The 19818-nt window shown below is 42.1% G+C and overlaps 1 protein-coding gene across 9 annotated transcripts in view; it reads left to right on the top strand.

The window, feature by feature from the left end:
- man1b1b (mannosidase, alpha, class 1B, member 1b) overlaps positions 1-19818 on the top strand; it is a 92308-nt gene that overhangs the window by 4264 nt on the left and 68226 nt on the right. For 4 of the 9 annotated variants that reach the window (XM_072240671.1, XM_072240673.1, XM_072240670.1 and 1 more), the window contains exons 3-4: positions 1046-1187; positions 6865-6973. In XM_072240671.1, coding sequence (XP_072096772.1) covers positions 1083-1187; positions 6865-6973 — 214 coding nt within the window. In that variant the 5' untranslated portion in view covers positions 1046-1082. Of the gene's footprint in view, positions 1-1045; positions 1188-6864; positions 6974-11362; positions 11440-19818 lie in introns of those variants that run through there. The other 5 variants (XM_072240676.1, XM_072240679.1, XM_072240678.1 and 2 more) reach the window with 4 other exon arrangements.

The raw sequence follows: 19818 nt of genomic DNA, 5'->3' as shown, positions 1-19818 counted from the left end.
TTTTTAAGGATAGACTGAAAAGCACCACTATATTCATCCTTCATGAAATCTTACTGGATCACAGAAGAATTGGTACTTGTGCAGTGTCACAGAGTGTCATTGAGCCTCTTGGGTGTGTGGGAGTGTCTGAAAGGTAGTCTTATTACTTGGATTCCACTTCCATTCATCTATAGTTACAGATTTTATTGTCTCTATGTTCCCAAGAACTCAACAACTCAATTTTGTTTTTCTTTTGCCATTAACTCACAAGGACCCTCTATTGCTAGAAACACATCTTTGAGCTATTGGGGCCGGGGGGGCGGAAGAATCTTGAGGACTCAGGGAAATTTTGCGCAGGCAAGGGGAGAATGTGCAGATTCTACGCAGACAGCACTCCAGCCCAGGATCAAAGCAGAATCCCAGGATTCATGAGGATCTGTGTCTCCTGTCATTAAGAAAGCTCGTGTAACATTTGGAAAATTGAACACAATAGTGAAAGGAAGTAAGAGGTGTGACATCAGAGCACCGTTATGCTGCTGAGCTGTCTCGTAAGGCAGACAATGTTAATTAAATCGAACATTTTAATTTTAAATATGAATATTTTTGTAATGTTGATGACTGATGTCTCTGGTCAGTTTCCTACAGGTTCTTCAATTGATCTTGTTCTGTAAACACTCCTGCTATTTGATTTGTGGAACTTAATGATATAAAAGAATAATGTACTTTTGAAGGGAAACACATTTGTAAACAAATCTGCTCAGAGTGCATCATCTTGTTGTTTGTATGACTTCTTTGTGCCTTGTGTTCTTTTAATTGTTTGAGGGGATTAGCCACGTTCAACTGGCAGAACGGTGTGAAGGAACACAAGTTGGTTCTGTTTCTATTGCAAATTTGATCCCTAAGCCCTTTTCTCTTTGGCTGCTATGTCATTCATTATATATTTTTTTGTGTGGGAGCATATGCTAGTGTGAAAGCTAATTTATTTTGCTGTGTATGTTAGGGAAAGCGTTCTTGTTCTGTTAAAAACAACTCTCATTTCAATGCTTCTTCATTGAATTAATTGCAGCATACCAGAAAGTGTTATCGTCGCAGGAGTGTGAAGGATGTACTCACCACAGCGAAGGGACTTCATTTCAGTGACACTGGGTAGCCAGACAGGAAGGAGCTATGACAATAGTAAAACCTGGCGAAGACAATCATGCTGGAGGGTAAGATGTATCATATTGTGAATTTTCAGTGGTTTCTCACAATGTTTCATTCAGTGTGAGCATTCAGTCATTATGCAAATGACAGAGAATTAGGCTGTCTCTCACTTATTTGTATCAATATGGTCTGTAAGGGAAGTGTGTGGAACTGGTATATTTATATACAGTCCTCATGGCTGCATTGCTGTTTGTTTCAAGTTGCAAGTTCCCGAGAGTTTGTGCTTGTGATTGTGTGGGCCGTGCAAAAGCACTCAATGGAACCTTGCTCTGTGTCCCAACCACTTTGCATCTATGACTGAAGCTGACAGGTTTTGTCCATGACAGTTTTAACCCCCAATGAGGCAAAGGGGTTAAAATAACAACAGCTAAATCATTAGTATACTAACTTCCATGCAACTGTTCAAGTCGCTATAATTCAAACAAGAGAAAACAGGTTATAGGAAATGTAAGTATTGTCAGGTGTGTTTATCTGGTTTTCAGACACTATACTCAATGGTTAAAATGTGTCTGGTGCTCCCTCTGCAGCCTAGTCTACACCACTGAGAACCGATGCATATTAGGGCACTGCTTTGTTGAGTACCTTTTGTTCTGTTTGTGCAAGAGGCAGGATCCCTGATTGGCTACCCATTTTAATTTGACTTCCCATACCCATACTGATATGTCTGTCCATAACTTCCTGTACTGCTATGATGAGGTCCAACTCAGGCTGGAGGGGTAACACCTCGTGTTTCATCTGTGTGGCCTCCAACTTGATGGCATGAATATTGATTTCACTAACTTCCAGTAATCTCCTCCGTATTCCTTCCTCTCCTCCAGTGTTACCTAAATTTTGTTTTACAGCTGTGCAGATTTTTTTTTGAACAACTGTTGCTCTGAGCAGGAAATTTTTATACGGCCTGAAAACTGTGCGGCACTTTAAATTAACATTTTGTTTATAAGAAATTCCCGCTGTGCGGCAATAAAGGCTATGTATGGCAGAGCATTTTGGTTACTGTGCGGCTGCCCACGAGTAGCTCAGAGAGAACAGTGCATTCCTTCCACCTTATTCTGACTTCTGCTTCCTTCTTTTCCAGTGCTGATGAAAGGTCTGTGCCTAAAATATTGACTGTTTATTCCCCCTGTAGATGCTTCCTGACTTGCTAAGTTCCTCCAACATTTTGTGTGTGTTGCTGTAGATTTCTAGCATTTGCCAAATTTCTTGTGGTTAAAATATGTTGATGTTTTATGTAAAGTTTGGTATGGTGAACAGATTTAATTCCTTACCTTTGTACTGGAGACAAGATTTCAAAATACATTATTTCAAAAATCCTTTTCATGATGTAAGAGTGTAAAATGTGGTGTACCACTACTTGTGGGGCATTAGGTATAATGAGAGCCATGTTCTACTTAAAAATAATATGCTTCCAGATATGGGTTGTGGAAGTTTCATTGCGGATTTACAAAGCATTACAAAACTTGCAGTGAACAACTTTGTGAATACAGTAACTGTACAGTTGCTATAGTCATCTTATTAGGCAATCCCTTGAGATCAAGAGGAGAAAATCCAAGCAACACACACAAAATGCTGGAGGAACTCAGCAGGCCAGGCAGCGTCTATGGAAAAGAGTGAATAGTCAATGTTTCAGGCCAAGACCCTTCATCAGTTCCTCCACCCTGGTTTTGTAGGTTTAGAGTCAGCGAATTAGACCAATATGGATACTGCAGACACTGCTACAGATGGGGCAGATGGTGACCACCATGGCAGATAGTCAAGTAGTTTATGAGGTAGTTCATTCCTTCCACTGCTTACTCGGGGCCTCTATTCTCTGTGTAAGTCCAGGTGGTTCTGAACACCGTACAGAATTTTCCTTCTCCACACTTAGTGGTGATGAACAGGAAATTTACCACTGTTTGGTAGGGATGTTGCATTTCCTCAAGGAGTCTTTGAGCACATCCTTGACTCTATTCCTCAGTCCACTTCTCATTGCGGAGGTCAGAGCAGAGTCTGGTGTTCGGTAAGTGAACCTCAGTGTAACCAGGGCATCGGTGGTGAGGACATTGGCCTGGGAAAGAACAGCAAACCAACTTCTGGTCCTTCTGATGGTTTTAGATAATTTTGTGGAGACATCATTGGTGGTATCTTTCCTGTGGCTTAAGTTGCATTCTGTGGGTAGTCCAGGTCTCAAGAGCACATAGGAGCATAGTGGTTACTTCTGACCTTGAGCACTGTGCCAGGCCTGAGGTCTTTGTTTTCAAATACTCACTGTCTCAGTTTACTATTGGCTGTTAAGGTAGTAGTGACTGTCATCGCTATCTACTTTCAGTGAAAGTGGCTTCTGAATGGTCCATGTTTTCTTGGGCTTGTTGTTGGAGAGCAATGTGGTGTTGTAAGAAGAGGTTGGTTGAGGACCCTTGTATATGCTTCAGCGAAGAGTGCTTTGCCATGCAGCCTGCACTGGGCTAGCAGTGTGGCGCTGAACTGAATACTACTAGATTCTTGGTTTGATGTTTGATATTCCGTGTTGTCCGCTTGCTTTTTGCCGTTTGTACAGTTGATTCTTTTTTCATGTATTAGGTGACTGATGTTTTCTTGAATGGGTTCGGTGGTGTTTCTTTGTTTCATGGCCGCCCGCGGGAGGACAAATCTCGGGGTTGTATTCTGTAACACATACCTTGTACTTTGAATCTTTGAAGGGTCCTTCCCTGAGCCTGCACTAATAAGTTAATCAACCACTTCGTGCAGCTTGAATGGGGGTGTTTGGATGACCTCGTTCTGGAATGTAGTCATGGTCTGCTCTGCAGATTTGCTCTACTGCCACTGGTAGTTTGTTGAAGGTGAGATGCAATATTGTAGCAAAAAGTATTGAGGCAACGATGCATCTAGTTTGGCACTGGTCTTCATTGAGAATGGTCCTTTTGCAATAGATTAATAGCACAGTTTCCATTTCTGATAGAATCAAAGGCTTTAGAGAGGTTGAAATGACAGGTGTTGTGCTCTCAGTACTTGTTATTGCACACAAAGTTCTTGTCCTTTGTCTCTGGATGAGTGGAATCCACACTGCAGTTCTTCCTTCACTGGGATGATGCAGAAGTGGATGACCCTGGCAGTGATGTTCTCTGTGACAGGTAACAAGGTCATCCTTTCGGTAGTTATCACACTCAGACTTCTTGAAGCTGGTCACTATTACAACATTTCTGGAGTTCCTTGGAAAACTTTCCCTTTCCTGCCATGGGTGAAGAGGCTATGGGTTAATAATTGAAATGTCTCGCTGTTGAAACTACAAAAAAAAATTCAGCAGGTAAGGCTGCAAACTTTGGGGGAAATGGACAGTCCCTCATCAGAACTAAGGGGGATAGTGAGTATGATGAGGTAATGGATAGGGCCCAGGGCACTCATGCCAAGGCTGTAGTGGTGGAAAGGGTGATCAGCTTCAAGTTGCTGGGCTTAACATCTCTGAGGATCTCTCCTGTGCCCAACACATTGAAACAGTCACAGAAATGGCACACCAGTGACTCTACATCATTAGGAGTTGGAGGAGATTTGGTAAGTCACCAAAGACTCTTACAGATTTCTCGATGTTCAGTGGAGAGCATTCTGACTGGTTGCATCATTGTCTGGTATTGTAGACTCAATCAGTTCCACCACAGACAGAATCCTCTCCACCACTGAGGTCAGTGCCTCAAGAAACAGCAACTATCATCAAAGGTGTTACATTGGAATAGGTACAGGAGTCTAAAGACCCACGCTCAAACCTTTCAAGACAGCTTTCTCCTCTCCACCATCCAATTTCTGAACAGTCCAGGAACACAAATTTGTTATCCTTTTGCATTATTTATTTTTTTTAACTTGTAGTAGTTTTTATGTCTTGCACTGTACTGCTGCTGCAGAACAAATTCCATGACATATGTCAGTGATGATAAACCTGTTTCTGATTCATAGTTGTGGGTGAGGAGCTGTTGAAGTGTTCCTTCTGTCAGGCATTGACTATCGTCTTGGGTCTTGCTGAAGTGTCCTTGGAGTGGTGGTGGGGGGGGGGGGAGCGGTTCATAGAAAGCTTTTATAGTGTTTAAAAGCCTGGGCATAGCTGCCAGTGTGTTGCAAAGCTTCCTGCAATCTCTCCAGCCACCACCCTTCTTTAGCTGGACCTCCTCAGCTTTCAGGTGCCCGTAGAAATGTTTTCCTTCCCTTGAATGGTGGAACATCTAATCCAGGACCACTACTCGTGCTGAATTAGCTCTTGCATCTCCTGGCCATTTTCATTAAACTGGTCCAGGATAGAGATGGTTTTCAAACATAAGAGTACAGCGCAGGAACAGACCCGTCAGACCATAAAGTTGTGCCAAACTAATTAAACTGATCCATTCTGTCTGCACAATTTTAATATTCTTCCATACTTCGCACATTCTTGTGCCAATCCAAGAGCCTTTTAAAATGCCAGTATTGTATTTCCTCCACTGCCATCCCTTGAAGCACATTTCAAGCATCCACCACTGTGCTTCTTGGAAAAAACCCTGCCGCACACATCTTTGAATTTATCCCTTCTCACCGTAAGCGCATGCCCTCTAATATTTTGACCTTGGGAAGAAGAAATCAGCTATAATATCTTTGTGGCTCCTGTGTGCTGGAAATTGTAAGGCTACTTGAGTTGCTAGCTGAGAAGAGCCAGCTTTGTGCCTGCCTCAACATTGTTCTTCCTGTGGCAGAACTTCTGTTGACGCTGATACCTTGGGGCATATTGAAGGAGAGTGTGGAATAAATTGGGTGGTGGTCATCAGTCAGCATCTCAGGATACTGTATCCATGCAAAATGCCACAATTCCCAAGAGCAAGTGTTACTGTTAGGATTGTGCAGCTGAGTTCTGACGTTGCAAGTCCTGAACTAAGAGCTGTAGCAAGGAAGGTGTGTGTGAGTGAGTGAGTGTGTGTGAGAGAGAGAGAGAGAGAGAGAGATTGATTTCCAATGTGGGGTAGCCTCGACCTACAAGGGCTTCAGGAAAGCAGGTGAGTGACGTCAGCCCTGTGCCCAGAGTAGTGATCGCCAATGTTTTTAATCCCAAGATCCCCTACCTCGGCCTTAGTGAAAGGCAAGATCGACCTACTAAATCGTTTAGTCACACACATGCGCACCGGGCAGAAAAGACCAGAAGTAAAACCCCACAACCCGGAAATAATCTCTCTTTACAAACAGATTTCAGTAGCTGGAGTATTGCCATATTCCCATTATCCTAATTAGTATTACTTATTCTTATAATGCTCACATTCCAACAGTATTTGTGTATTTATTTATTTTTCATTTTTTTCGGGATCATCTAACAGTCGATCGCGATTGACCGGTTGGTGACCACTAGCCTAGAGGAAGACAGTTGTATCTGGGCAGAGCACAGTTCAGAGGAGTTTCTGATTTTTTTTTTTTTTGTCCTTTTGCTTTTTCCTGCTGTGATCTTTGCTGGCAAATTGGTGGTTTTTCTTCCAGCAAGGTCAGATATATTTGTCATATACTCATCGTAAACATTTCTGGGTGGGTACAGTTTAATAGACTGTCTGTAGCTCTGCAGTTTTGAGGAAATGATATGGTTAACTATTGGGGAAGGAAATAAATCACACCACTTGTTTTTGATACAAAAAAGAATGACGGTGCATTTTTGAGAGAGGTTTTTAATAAACAATTAAATTTCTCCCACTTTTTGCATTTTTCTACTAGAAATGGAAACAGCTTTCAAGATTGCAACGGAGTCTGATTGCCTTCCTATTTATTTTCATGGTGTTCTGTGGTATTGCAGCATATCCTGTCCTGTTTGAATACTGGCAAGGTAGGAAGCATTGCTAGCTTTTACACTGAGTCTTTCTGAGCTGTCAATTTAAAGGCATTCTACAGTGGCATGCAAAAGTTCGGGCACCCCTGGTCAAAATTCCTGTTACTATGAGTAGTTAAGCCAGTAAAAGATGACCTGATTTCCAAAAGGCATAAAGTTAAAGATGACACATTTCTTTAATATTTTAAGCAAGATTACTTTTTTTATTTCCATCTTTTACAGTTTTAAAATAACCAAAAAAAAAGAAAAAGGTCTGAAGCAAAAGTTTGGGCACCATGCATGGTCAGTACTTAGTAACACCCCTTTTGGCAAGTATCACAGCTTTTAAACGCTTTCTGTAGCCAGCTAAGAGTCTTTCAATTCTTGTTTGGGGGACTTTCGCCCATTCTTCCTTGCAAAAGGCTTCTAGTTCTGTGAGATTATTGGGCCGTTTTGCATGCATTGCTGTTTTGTGGTCTATCCACAGACTTTCGATGATGTTTAGGTCATGGGACTGTGAGGACCATGGCAAAACCTTCAGCTTGCACCTCTTGAGGTAGTCCATTGTGGATTTTAAGGTGTGTTTAGGATCATTATCCTGTTGTAGAAGCCATCCTCTTCTTGTCTTCAGCTTTTTCTTTTTTTTTGTTTTTACAGATGGTGTGATGTTTGCTTCTAGAATTTACTGTTATTTAATTGAACCATTCTTCCCTCTACCAGTGAAATGTGCCACTGGCTGCAACACAAGCCCAAAACATGATCGATCCACCCCTGTGCTTAACAGTTGGAGAGGTGTTCTTTTCATGAAATTCTGCACTCTTTTTTTTCTCCAAACATACCTTTGCTCATTGCAGCCAAAAAGTTCTATTTTAACTTCATCAGTCCATAGGACTTGTTTCCAAAATGCATCAGGCTTGTTTAGATGTTCCTTTGCAAACTGCTCATGCTGAATTTTGTGGTGAGGACGCAGGAAAGGTTTTCTTCTGTGACTCTTGCATGAAGGTCATATTTGTGCAGGTGTTACTGCACAGTAGAACAGTGCACCACCACTCCAGAGTCTGCTAAATCTTCCTGAAGGTCTTTTACAGTCAAATGAGGGTTTTGATTTGCCTTTCTAGCAATCCTACGAGCAGTTCTCTTGGAAAGTTTTCTTGGTCTTCCAGACCTCAACCGTTCCTGTTAACTGCCATTTCTTAATTACATAACGAACAGAGGAAGCGGCTACCTGAAAACACACTGCTATCTTCTTATAGCCTTCTCCTGCTTTGTGCACATCATTTATTTTAATTTTCAGAGTGCTAGGCAGCTGCTTAGAGGAGCCCATGGCTGCTGATTGTTGGGACAGGGTTTGAGGAGTCAGGGTATTTATAAAGCTCTGAAATTTGTATCACCTGCCTTTCCTAACGATGACTGTGAACAAGCCATAGCCCTAACAAGCTAATTAGGGTCTGAGACCTTGGTAAAAGTTAGCTGAGGGCTCAAATCTCTTGGGGCGCCCAAACTTTTACATGGTGCTCCTTCCCTTTTTTCACTCTAAAATTGTACAAAACAAAAATAATACACTAATCTTGCTTAAAATGTTGAAAGGAATGTTTCCTCTTTAACTTTATTTCTTTTGGAGATCAGCTCATCTTCTACTCACTTAACTATTAACAGAAATTTTGACCAGGGGTGCCCAAACTTTTGCATGCTGCTGTATATTTCCACAATAAAAGGACATTTTGCTTGAAAATATGTTGTAGTAATGTGTTCAGAGTAAAAATATGGAAATGAAAGCAAAAAATGCTGGAAACACTTGGGTGATGAAAGGAAAGTTGTTAGTGGTGGTTGATGTGAAACGTTGTTCTCACCAAGAGCCTGGACCTTACTTAACCCAACCTGTAGCGTGTGGTTAAGGCTTGTCGCAGGACATTTCAGACTATTGGAGGGCAGGTACACAGTTGCCAGCGTCCACAACATCATTTTGGTGAGTGGACTAGGCCTTAAGTGTTGCCCAGATCTCATCATTTGGAGCAAGGTATAGCCTTTGACTGTATAACTTTTGAACTGTCTCTGATAATCAGGGATCTTTGAAAACTTGAAATTATTTAAATAATTCAACAGATTTATTTTGGATTCTCTGTTATCAGATTTCTGAATGGTCCATGAACATTACTTTGTTGTTTCGTTTTTTTACTATTTATTTATTTTTGCAACAAAAGCTCAAGGACACAGATACACAAGGAGATTTAAGAGACCTGCAAGGTAACTTCTTTACTCATAAGTGCAGTTCCAGAAGATTGGAGGGGGCTATTGTTCATTGTTCAAGAAGTGTCCTGTGGCGAGGACAAGCCAGGTAACTACAGACTAGTAAGCTTGGCTTCATTTGTAGGGAAGTTACTCAAGGGAATTCTGAGGGTAAAATCGCCATCACTTGGATAGTCAAGGCCTGGTCAGGCACCATCAGCTTGGTACGTGGGAGTACGTGGTTCTGATGAATCTTTTGGAGTTTTTCAGAGGGGTGTCGAAGAGGGGTAGATGAAGGTAGGTCAATGGATGTTGTCCGTATGGACTTTAATGAGGCTTTTGACAGAGTCTGGCCTGGCAGACTGATCTTGAAGGTTAGGTAACATAGGATTCAGTGGAGTGGGGGTGGGGGGAGCTAGTGAGGTGGATTCAGAATTGGCTGTGTTGTGGAACAGAGGGACCGGGGAGTAGAAGTGCACAGTTTGCTGAAAACAACTGCATAATTAGGGTGTGAACACAGCCTTCATCAGTTAGAATATTGAGTTTAGGAGTAAGGACATTATGTTGCAGTTATATATGTCCTTAGTAGGACTGCTCTTGGATTACTGAGTACAGTTTTTGTCACCCTGTTATAGGAGAGACATTGTCTAGCTGTAGAGGGTACAGAGAGATTTGTGAGGATGTTACTTGGACAAGAGGGGTCTGAGTTATAGGGAGAGCTTGGCCGTGCTAGATTCTTATTCCCCAGGGTGCAGGAGAACAAGGCGTAACCTTAGAAGTTTATAAAATCATGAGGTGTATGGATAAGATGCACGGTTGTAGTCTTTTCCCCAGGTTGGGGAGTCCAAGACTAGAGGACACAGATGTAAGATGACGGGAGAAATTTAAAAGGGACCCGAGAGGTAACTTTACAGAGGATACTTGGTACCTCGAATAAGTTGCCAGAGGAAGTGGTCGATCGTTGACATTAGTTGGTGGGGAGGGGTGAAGGTGTTGGAATCCAGGGAAGTTAAAGTGGGATTAGAGCGAACGATTAAAACCAGTGGTTGGTGTAGAATCAGTGAGTCAAAGAGCCTGACTCCGTGCTGGATGATTACATCAGTTCAATAATTTAACTACCACACATACACTGAAGTTAAACCAGTTGATAATCCTCTCCTAACCTGTCTGAATGCAGCTAATTTGGAAAATCTAAAGCAGCAAACCCCATTGTAGCTGTTGACTGGATCATGCTAGCTGTATGAGTCTACTGTGTCAGATCATGCGCTCATCAGAAGTAGGACATTGCTAAATTGCAGTAAAACAATGAGGGGGAATGAAGGCAATTAAGAGTGTTGGCCCGAAAGCACACAGACTGGTGCTAAAAGGTGGATTGAGTTGGGTAACACTTTAACTAGCACAGAACATTCTGAGACGAAAGCCACCTGTCTTAAATTTTCTGTGATATGCAGGTGTAACAACAGCCTGCATCACCTATATCTAAATGGTTTTATAGTTGTTCATTATTTCTACAAAATGTAAAGCATGCTGGAATACTGTGGAGAATCACTTAGAAGTAGATTCACTTTGATCCTAGAATCATGACTGTCCTTGATTGTAATTTTACCCAGAGTTTAAAAGAATCACCTGTAAAATAAGAGGGACTACAAGCTGTTCTGTATAAGTAGCAGGCAGATTTGACACGTGGACTTTGCTCACACTATTAGCTTGCACAGGATGAACCTTTGTGCTGCTAAACAAATGTGATGTTTACAGTCCATATTCAGCTTTTCATAACAAAAATAATATTTTCTTTTTTTCCTTATTTTGCTCCCCTGTAGTCTCCCTGTACAACACATCATCCATCCTTGGCTAAAAGGACAGGGTGGAGTCCTCCTCCCATGCTTTTGTCAAAGCACAATAGGAACTTCATCTGACAGGGTACCGTAGAAACTTTTTCCTCAAACACTTTGTAAACTCAGAAATGATGGTTGAATATAGAGTCTGAAGCATCACTGCTAAACAATTACCTAGTGTTCATTGTTTTCATGTGCTTTGGAAGTGAAAGGTTGGTGTAAAACTGATCTTTGAATTCTGCACATCTAAGTAAGCCATTGAAATAATAAGAATTGAAAATACACTTGGACTAAGATGTTAACTGTCCTGTGCTATCACCAGTGGGATCATCAGTTGATCTGTCTTCAGGAGTTTCGGCCCGCTCATGATCAAGACTCCCTCGAGGTGGTGGGCCAGGAGCGCTAAACCGCCACCTCCCGCTGGTGAGCTTAAAAACTTGGCATCTACCTCTATCAGAGTTGTTGGTCGCTTCCATCCAACAGATAGTCTACTCTTCAGGTGTCTATGCAATTACTGAAAGGTTTGCAAAAGATGGATGCATTGTCTGACTATCTGCCCCTCTGGACGTACTTGGTCCACACCCATGCTGATACTGTCCCTGCTGCCTCAGCTACAGCCCTGCTGGTTGACTTGATCTCTCTACTAGTGAAGCCAAGGTCACGCAGCCACTTCTAGAAACATAGAAAACCTACAGCACAATACAGGCCCTCCGGCCCACAGAGTTGTGCTGGTCATGTCCCTACCTTAGAAATTACTAGGCTTACTTATAGCCCTCTATTTTACTAAGCTCCATGTACCTATCTAAAAGTCTCTTAAAAAACCCTGCTGTATCTGCCTCCACCACCGTTGCTGGCAGCTCATTCCACGCACTCACCACTCTGAGTAAAAAAAAAAACTTGCCCTTGACATCTCCTCTGTACTTACTCTCCAGCACCTTAAACCTGTGTCCTCTTGTGGCAACCATTTCAGCCCTGGGAAAAAGCCTCTGACTATCCACATGATCAATGCCTCTCATCATCTTGCACTGGGGTGGTAAGCTTTGTCTGGCTACTGTGGATTACAACATTGGTAAGGTTGGTCAGTACTCCAAGCCACTTCTTCACATACTTGTTGATCTTCCGTTCCATTGCCTCAATGTGGGACATCGCCACTTCATAGACAATTAGTGGCCACATTATCCATGACATCAGTCTGTACTGCAAGCACCATAACTTCAACTTGCCAGGCAAGCCACACTTGTCGACAGACATGAGACCTCTGCTGATCTGTTCTCTTGTCTCTTGAACCCTCTTGGTGTCTCTCAGCTCCTCTGTGTACCATCGCCCGAGGCTCTTAACTGGTTGGTCCTGAATGGATGGAATCTGCTCTCCACAAAGGGTGAAATGAAAGTCAACCAGCCTTCCTCTCCTAAGAACAAGGCTCCTTGACTTCTTGGTCTTGAACTTCGATCTTCCCCAATCCATTAGCTCCTTGAGACTAGATAGTACACTTTCCACTGCCTCCATGCTAGGACCCAAAAGGGTGAGATCGTCCATGAACGCTCGTATTGGTGGTAACTCCCCTCCGCCATCAAGTGCGACACCTGGTCCCACTGATTCTGTAGCCCTCACAATGACCTCCATGGCTAACACAAAAAGAATGGGTGAAATCGCACACATCCCATTGGGATTCCAACATCCAAGCTCTGCCACCTAGTTGTAAACTGCTGAGTGGAACACCTCATCCGGAAGTCATTGTAATACTGCATAACAAAGTTTCTCACCTTAGCAGGAATCCAGATTTCTTCTCAGCCTTTTCGACTCCTGGATGGTATGCCATCTCATACTAGTATGTTCAAGGCATCCTGGGAAGCCTGGTATTCCTGCCTTCTGCACAGATGTATTAACCAATCCAGTCTCTATCAGAAATGAAGATATCCCTTCTGCTAGAATGCCAAACATAATCTTCCCCTCTACACTCAGGAGTGAAATTGGTCGGAACTGATTCAATGTAGTAGAATTCTCTTCCTTTGGGATGTTTCCTCCTTCAGCCTCACTCCATGACGAAGGAACAACACCTTCTCTCCACACCACCTTTAACAATCTCCACAAGTATTTCCTCAGCTCTTCACACTTCTTGAACACCTTATACAGCACTCCATTAGGTCCTGGCACTGAACCTGACCTTGCCTTTCCGGTGACTTCTGCCAGTTTGGGTTCTGACAGATCGAACTTCTCTCCTGGCTCACTAGGCTTCACAAGCCCTGAAATGTCAAGCAAAAGAGCCTCCCACTGTTCATCAGAGTAAGTGCTTGCCTGGTGATCCTCAAGTTCTTGTTGAGAGATGTTAAGCTTCCTGCTCTTGCTTTGTTCAAACAATTTCTTTGTGAACTGGTGAGGGTTCTCAAAGAACGACTTTCTTCCGCACGACAGAGTGACGCTAACTTTAATCGAAAATGCTCTCGGAGATCAGCAAGCCCTGACTTGTCACCCTCACTTGCTGCCTTCCATCTCTGTCTCAATGATCTAAGCTCTGTCCTCAACCTACTAATCTCCTTCTGGTGCCTGTTTGGTGTCTGTGTAGGCTTTGCTTTCTTCAACTCAACCAAACCGGTACTTTCCAGCATCGTAAATCATATCACCCATCACTTCCAACTTTCTCTTTGATGTTCCCATGAGAGTGTTCTCCAATATCATCCTGATATCCTTATCAAACACATGCCAAGCCTCTCACCTGTCATTGCTGGCCACTTGACGTTCCTCTTCTTCTCTACCTCCTCACCACCGCCATCATGGGTACTGTGGTCTGAAACCTGACTTGGGTTATCTCTCGTCTGACCTGGAGTATGATGACCCTCTCCAGAGCGAATCGCTAGAATAAAAAAGCTGGAATAATAAAAGTTAGACTTTTACAATTTTCATTTTTACTTTTTACACTGAAGGTGGAATACCTCATTTTTTAATCTAAAGCATTCTTAAATTTGTAAGTACAAATGTAAAGCATTTTCTTTGGGTTAAGACCAATAATTCAAGAATTTTTCAGTTAAAAATATATTCATAATCCCAGTATTTGGGCAGTGTTCTTTTATAGTGCAGCAAACTATGAAATTTAAAGTGAAGTTTGTGTTATGAACCGTAAAAAGCGTCTTTTTAACTTCAAAGTGATTTCCTACTTGATTGAGTTTGGTGTGGGCAAATGTATATTCTCTTGCTATATTACAGATACTTCATAATTGATAACATGACATGCCAATAGTTTTTAAGGTACCTTGTGGGTTTGTTTTGGCTCTGTCAACCGGGAATGTCTTTTAACCTTTGGCATTTATTACAGGGCAGAGCAGATGAAGTGGGTCACGTATACATTTATACGAAATGAGTCATCAATATGTATTCATCACCCTTTCTGATTTGGCTCCCATGTTACACTTAAGTGGGATGATTTGAAGTGTAACATGGCAAAATTGAAAAGAGTAATAAATACAGGACTGAAGGTGTTATATTTAAATGCATGCAGTATACGGAATAAGGTAGATGGTTTTGTAGCACAGTTAAAGATTGGCAGGTATGAAGTAGGTATCAATGACTGAAAGGAGATCATAATTGGGAGCTTAATATCCAAGGTTACCTGTACGTATTGTATTGAAAAGACAGACAGTGAGGCACAGGGTGTGGGGTGGCTCTGTTGGTAAAGAATGAAATAAAATTCTTAGAAATGAGGTGATAAGGGACCAGAAGATGTAGAATTCTTGTGTGTAAAGAAACTGCAAGAGTAAAAGGACCCTATTGGGAGTTATACGGACCTCCAAACAGTAGCCAGGATATTGATACAAATTAAAACAGATGTAAAAGTTATGTAAAAAGAGCAATTTATGATAGTCATGGGGGATTTCAATGTGCAGGTAGATTGGGAAAATCAGGTTGCTGCTGGATCCCAAGAGAGGGAATTTGTAGAATGCCTACAAGATGGCATTTAGAGCCGCTCGTGGTTGAACCCACTAGGGGATAGGCAATTCCACATTGGGTGCGGTGTATTGAAACATACATGATTAGTGAGCTTAAGATACAAGATCCCTTAAAAGACAGTGATCATAATTTGATAGAATTCATCCTGCAATTTGAAAGGGAGAAGATACTAAAGTCAAATATGTCAGTATTACAGTGGAGGAAAGGGAATTACAGAGGCATGAGAGGAGTTGGCTAAAGTTGATTGGAAAGGGGACAGTGTCATTGACAGCAGAGCAGCAATGGCTAGAATTTCTGGGGATAATTTGGAAGGCACAAGATAGGTAGATCCCAAAATTGAAGTATTCTAAGGGGAGGATGAGACAACCATGGTTGACAGGGAAGTCAAATGCAGCATAAAAGGAAAAGGTAGGGCATATAATGGAGCAAAAATTAATGAGAAGTTAGAAGATTGGGAAGCTTTTAAAAACCAATAAGGAGAGAAAAGATGAAATATGAGCTTAAGCTAGTTAATAATATTAAAGAAGATACAAAAAGTTTTGGCAGATACATTAAAAACTAAAAGTAGTGAGAATGAATATCGGACCGCTGGAAAATAACACTGGAGAACTAGTAATGGGGACAAAGAAATGGCAGACGAACTTAAGTATTTTGCATCAGTCAGTCTTCACTGAAAGACGAGAGTCAGAAATACGAGAGTGTCGGGATAGAAGTGAGTGTAGTTGCTATGACTAAGGAGAAGGTGCTTGGGAAACTGAATGTGCTTGGACTACACCCCAGGGTTCTGAAAGAGGTAGCTGAACTGTGTACATACATCTATTGATGCTTCTGGACACATCTTCAGTGATGTTCCCGGAATCATCGGGTGTTTCGGGTCTTTCAACATCATACAACCTCCTCCAGGTAACCCAGCCGGGGCTGATCAGACCCCAGCTTGTGTCCAGATGGCTAGCTACTTATGACTCCATGGCTCCCCTCTTTCGAGCCACAGCCATCTTGAGGCCCTCTCTGCCGCATTGGTGGTACTGCGGATGGCTCTCCTCTTCCTCTGTCCCTCGCTGCCCGAAATGCTGAAGGCTCTAACTAAAGAATGGGCTACGAATCCCCTACAACCAACCTCCACTGGGAGACACCTCGCTCTCCATCCAGCCCGCTGACAGTTGCTGACCAGTCCTGTGTACTTGGAGAGCTTCCTTTCAAAGGCCTCTTCTAAGCTGTCTTCCCATGGGACTGTCAGTTGCAGCAGCACCACTTGCTTAGTTGACTCAGACACTAGGACAATGTCTGGTCGCAGGGTGGTGGCTGCGATATGGTTGGGGAACTTCAGCTGCCCTTCGAGGTCCACCAACAGCTGCCAGTCCCTTGCAGAGGTCAGAATGCCTGCAGATAAGAGATTGTGGATGCATTAATCTTTCAATAATCACTAGTTTCTGAAATGGTTCTAAACGAATGGAAAGGAGATCTTGCCTGACAAATCTGTTGGAATTCTTTGAGGAAATACAGGTTGGACAGACAAATGAGAGTCAGTAGATATTCTTTACTTGGATTTTCAGAAGGCTTTTGACAAGGTGCTGCACATGAGGATGCTTAATAAGATAAAAGCCCATGGTATTACAGGAAAGATACTAGCATGGATAGAAGTTTGGCAGGAGGCAAGGTGCGGGAATAAATGGGGTCTTTTCTGGTTGGTTGCCGGTGACTAGTGGTGTTCCACAGAGGTCAGTGTTGGGGCTGCTTCTTTCCACGTTATATGTCAGTGATTTTGATAACGGAATTGATGGCTTCGTGGCCAAGTTTTGCGGATAATATGAAGATAGGTGGAGGCACGGGTAGCGTTGAGGAAGCAGGAGGTCTGCAGAAGGGCTTGGTTTGGGAGTTTTGGTAATACAGTGGTAGGTGGAATATAGTGTAGAGAAGTGTATGGGCATGCACTTTGGTAGAAGGATTAAAGGAAGAGACTATTTTCTATACGCAGAGAAAATTCAAAAATCAGAGTGCAAAGGGACTCAAAAGTCCTTGTTCAGGATTCTCTAAAGATTTAACTTCCAGGTTGTGTCAGTGGTAAGAAAGGCAATACATTTCGAGAGGACTAGAATGTAAGAGCAAGGATGTAATGCTGAAGCTTTATAAGGCATTAGTCAAATTGCACTTGGAGCATTGTAAGCAGTTTTGGGCCCCTTATCTAAAAAATGTGCTGGCATTGAAGAGGCTCCAGAGGAGGTTTATGAGCATGATTGTGAGAATGAAAGGGTTAATGCATGAGTCGCGTTTGATGGCTCTGGGCCTGTACTCACTGGAATTTAGAAGAATGAGGGGGGATCTCATTGAAATCTATAAACTGTTGAAAGGCCTAAGTAGAGTAGAGTGAATGTTTCATATAGTGGGTAAGTTTAGGACCAGAGGGAACAACCTCAAAATGGAGGAACGTCCATTCAGAACAAAGTTGAGGAGGAATTTCTCTAGGCAGATGGTGATTCTGTGGAAGTGATTGCCACAGAAGGCTGTGGAGGCCGGGTCATTGAGGATATTTAAAGTGAAAGTTGATAGGCTGTTAATTAGTCAGTCAAAGGTTATGGGGAGAATGCAGGAGAATGGGGTTGAGAGGGATAATAAATCAAGCGTGATGGAATTCCAGAGTAGACTTGATAGGCCAAATGGCTTAATTCTGCTCCTCTGTCTTATGGGTCAATTTGCATAAAAGGAGATAAAATGAAGTAGATAAATCTATAGATATTCCCAGATCATTGACTCAAGGTACGTGAGCTATGCATGACAAGTTTTTCTGAAACTTGCTAGATATTTTGGAACTGAATTATAATACATGAGAAATACCCTTTAGTCTTTACAGTTTAATACTTCGGGAGATTTTATGTGTATTTGTTGCAAACACGTGAAATGATTTATGCAAGCATTTGCAAGAAGAATTCACTTAATACTGTCTAAGATTGAATTATATCTTTGGACACTTGCTAACAGTTAACTGCAGTCCATGATGCCTACTGTTCTGTAGCATACTGTATGGTTATAGGACACAAAATGGTATGTATGGGATTGGGATCAGGCCCACAGTGTGTGTGCTGAACACAAGCCAAGTTAAATTAAATCTCTTCTGCCTGTGCACAATCTGTATTCCTCCATTCCTAAAAGCCTCTAAATGCCACTATCTTATTTGCCTCTGCCTCAATTTCTGATAAACTGTTCCATCCACCCACCATTCTTGTTTTTAAAACATCTTGATCCATACATCTTCAAAACCCTGCTAAGAATTTTAAATTATGTTCTCTGAAATTTTATCATGTCTACTCTGGGGGGGAAAAGATTTCTGACTGTCTACCCTGTCAGCACCTTTCATAAATTTATTAATTTCTGTCAGATCTCCACATGTCTGATGTGGACTAACCTAACAGTAGCTGTTCTCAATTAACTCTTAATTCCAGTCTATTAATGTCGAAATTTGCTGTCTTCAAATTTAGTACTTCCTTGCAAGGTCCAGACTGATCATTATTTGTAACTATCCTGAAAGTTAAATTGTGATCACGGTTCCCACGTGTCCACTGTTCCCAACTGACAGACCAAATCACCTGGCCAGGCTCATTTCCCAAAACAAGGTCTAGCATAGTCCCTCCTCAATCAGGACTATCCATGTACTGTTTCAGGAAACACTGTTAGATGCCTTCAAGAAATTCTGCCCCATCTTGTACCAAGGAAGTCCCAATCAATATGAGGGAAGTTGAAGTCACCTACTATGACAACCCTGTTGCTTTTACATCTTTCCATAATCTGTCTCTACGTGTTCCTACATCTCTCAGAGGCTATTGTGGGGGTTTGGGGGGGAAAGCATGAGTCTATAGTACAACCCATCAGAGTGATTTCACCTATATTTGAGCTCTACCTATATTGCCTTAACGTATTAGCCCTTTCATATATTCTCTGACCGCAGTTGTGACATTCTCTCAGATTATTAATGCAACTCCTTCACCTCTATTAAATCCCTCTCCATCATGTTTAAAACATTTAAATCTGAAAATATTGAGATACCAATCCAATCTCCCTAGCAAACAAGTCACAGTAATGGTCGCTGATTCAGGCTTTAAGTTCACCTGCCTTACCCAGTCTTTTTCAATTGAAATAAACACACTTCAGACCATCAGTCCCACTATTTATATTGGACTATCGTTTTGTTCAGACTCGCTTGGCATGGCATCCACTTTCTTCTCAGCCCGTCTGTCTGCTGCCTTGATGGTTCCCATCTCTGTGCCTTTCTAGTTTAAACCCTTCGAAGTAGCACAAGCAAACCTCCTTGATAAGATATTGGTTCACCTTCAGTTGAGAGGCAGCCCCTTCCTCTTATACACCTACTCCATTTATCTGAACCCCGGCCTCCTGCACTAGCTCCCAAGCTGCATATTGAATTGAACAACTTTGCAATTGCTTCGCTAGCATGTGGCAAGGGTAGTAATCCTGTGATTACAATCCTCAGGATTGCAGGATTTGGGGAGACCTGCGCATTTGGTGAAAAGGTGCAGTGAAAAGAGTGGGCTGTTGGGCTGGAAGGGCCTGTTACTGTGTGCTGTATCACCAACAGCAAAAAAATGAACCTGACTGCATTCTCCAGGATACCCGCACAACCTTCTAGTCATAGGGGAGTACATTTGTTCAAATTAGACTTGGTTATTTTCAGGTACTGTATTGCTATTAGTCTCTTATATGCCTCTTTCATCATTCTCATCAGAACATGGCAATTTACTCAAATGCGATTTTAAATTTGAATGATAAAGTCTTGTTTGAACAGTTTGAGCATGCAAGCATTATGGTGTTATAAATTCTTGAATTTTGCTTAACTTGATGCGTTGCGACTGA

Source organism: Mobula birostris, chromosome 22, assembly GCF_030028105.1.
Source record: "Mobula birostris isolate sMobBir1 chromosome 22, sMobBir1.hap1, whole genome shotgun sequence".
In the NCBI taxonomy this organism is placed as follows: domain Eukaryota; kingdom Metazoa; phylum Chordata; class Chondrichthyes; order Myliobatiformes; family Myliobatidae; genus Mobula; species Mobula birostris.
This window is presented reverse-complemented; position numbering and strand designations above follow the sequence as displayed.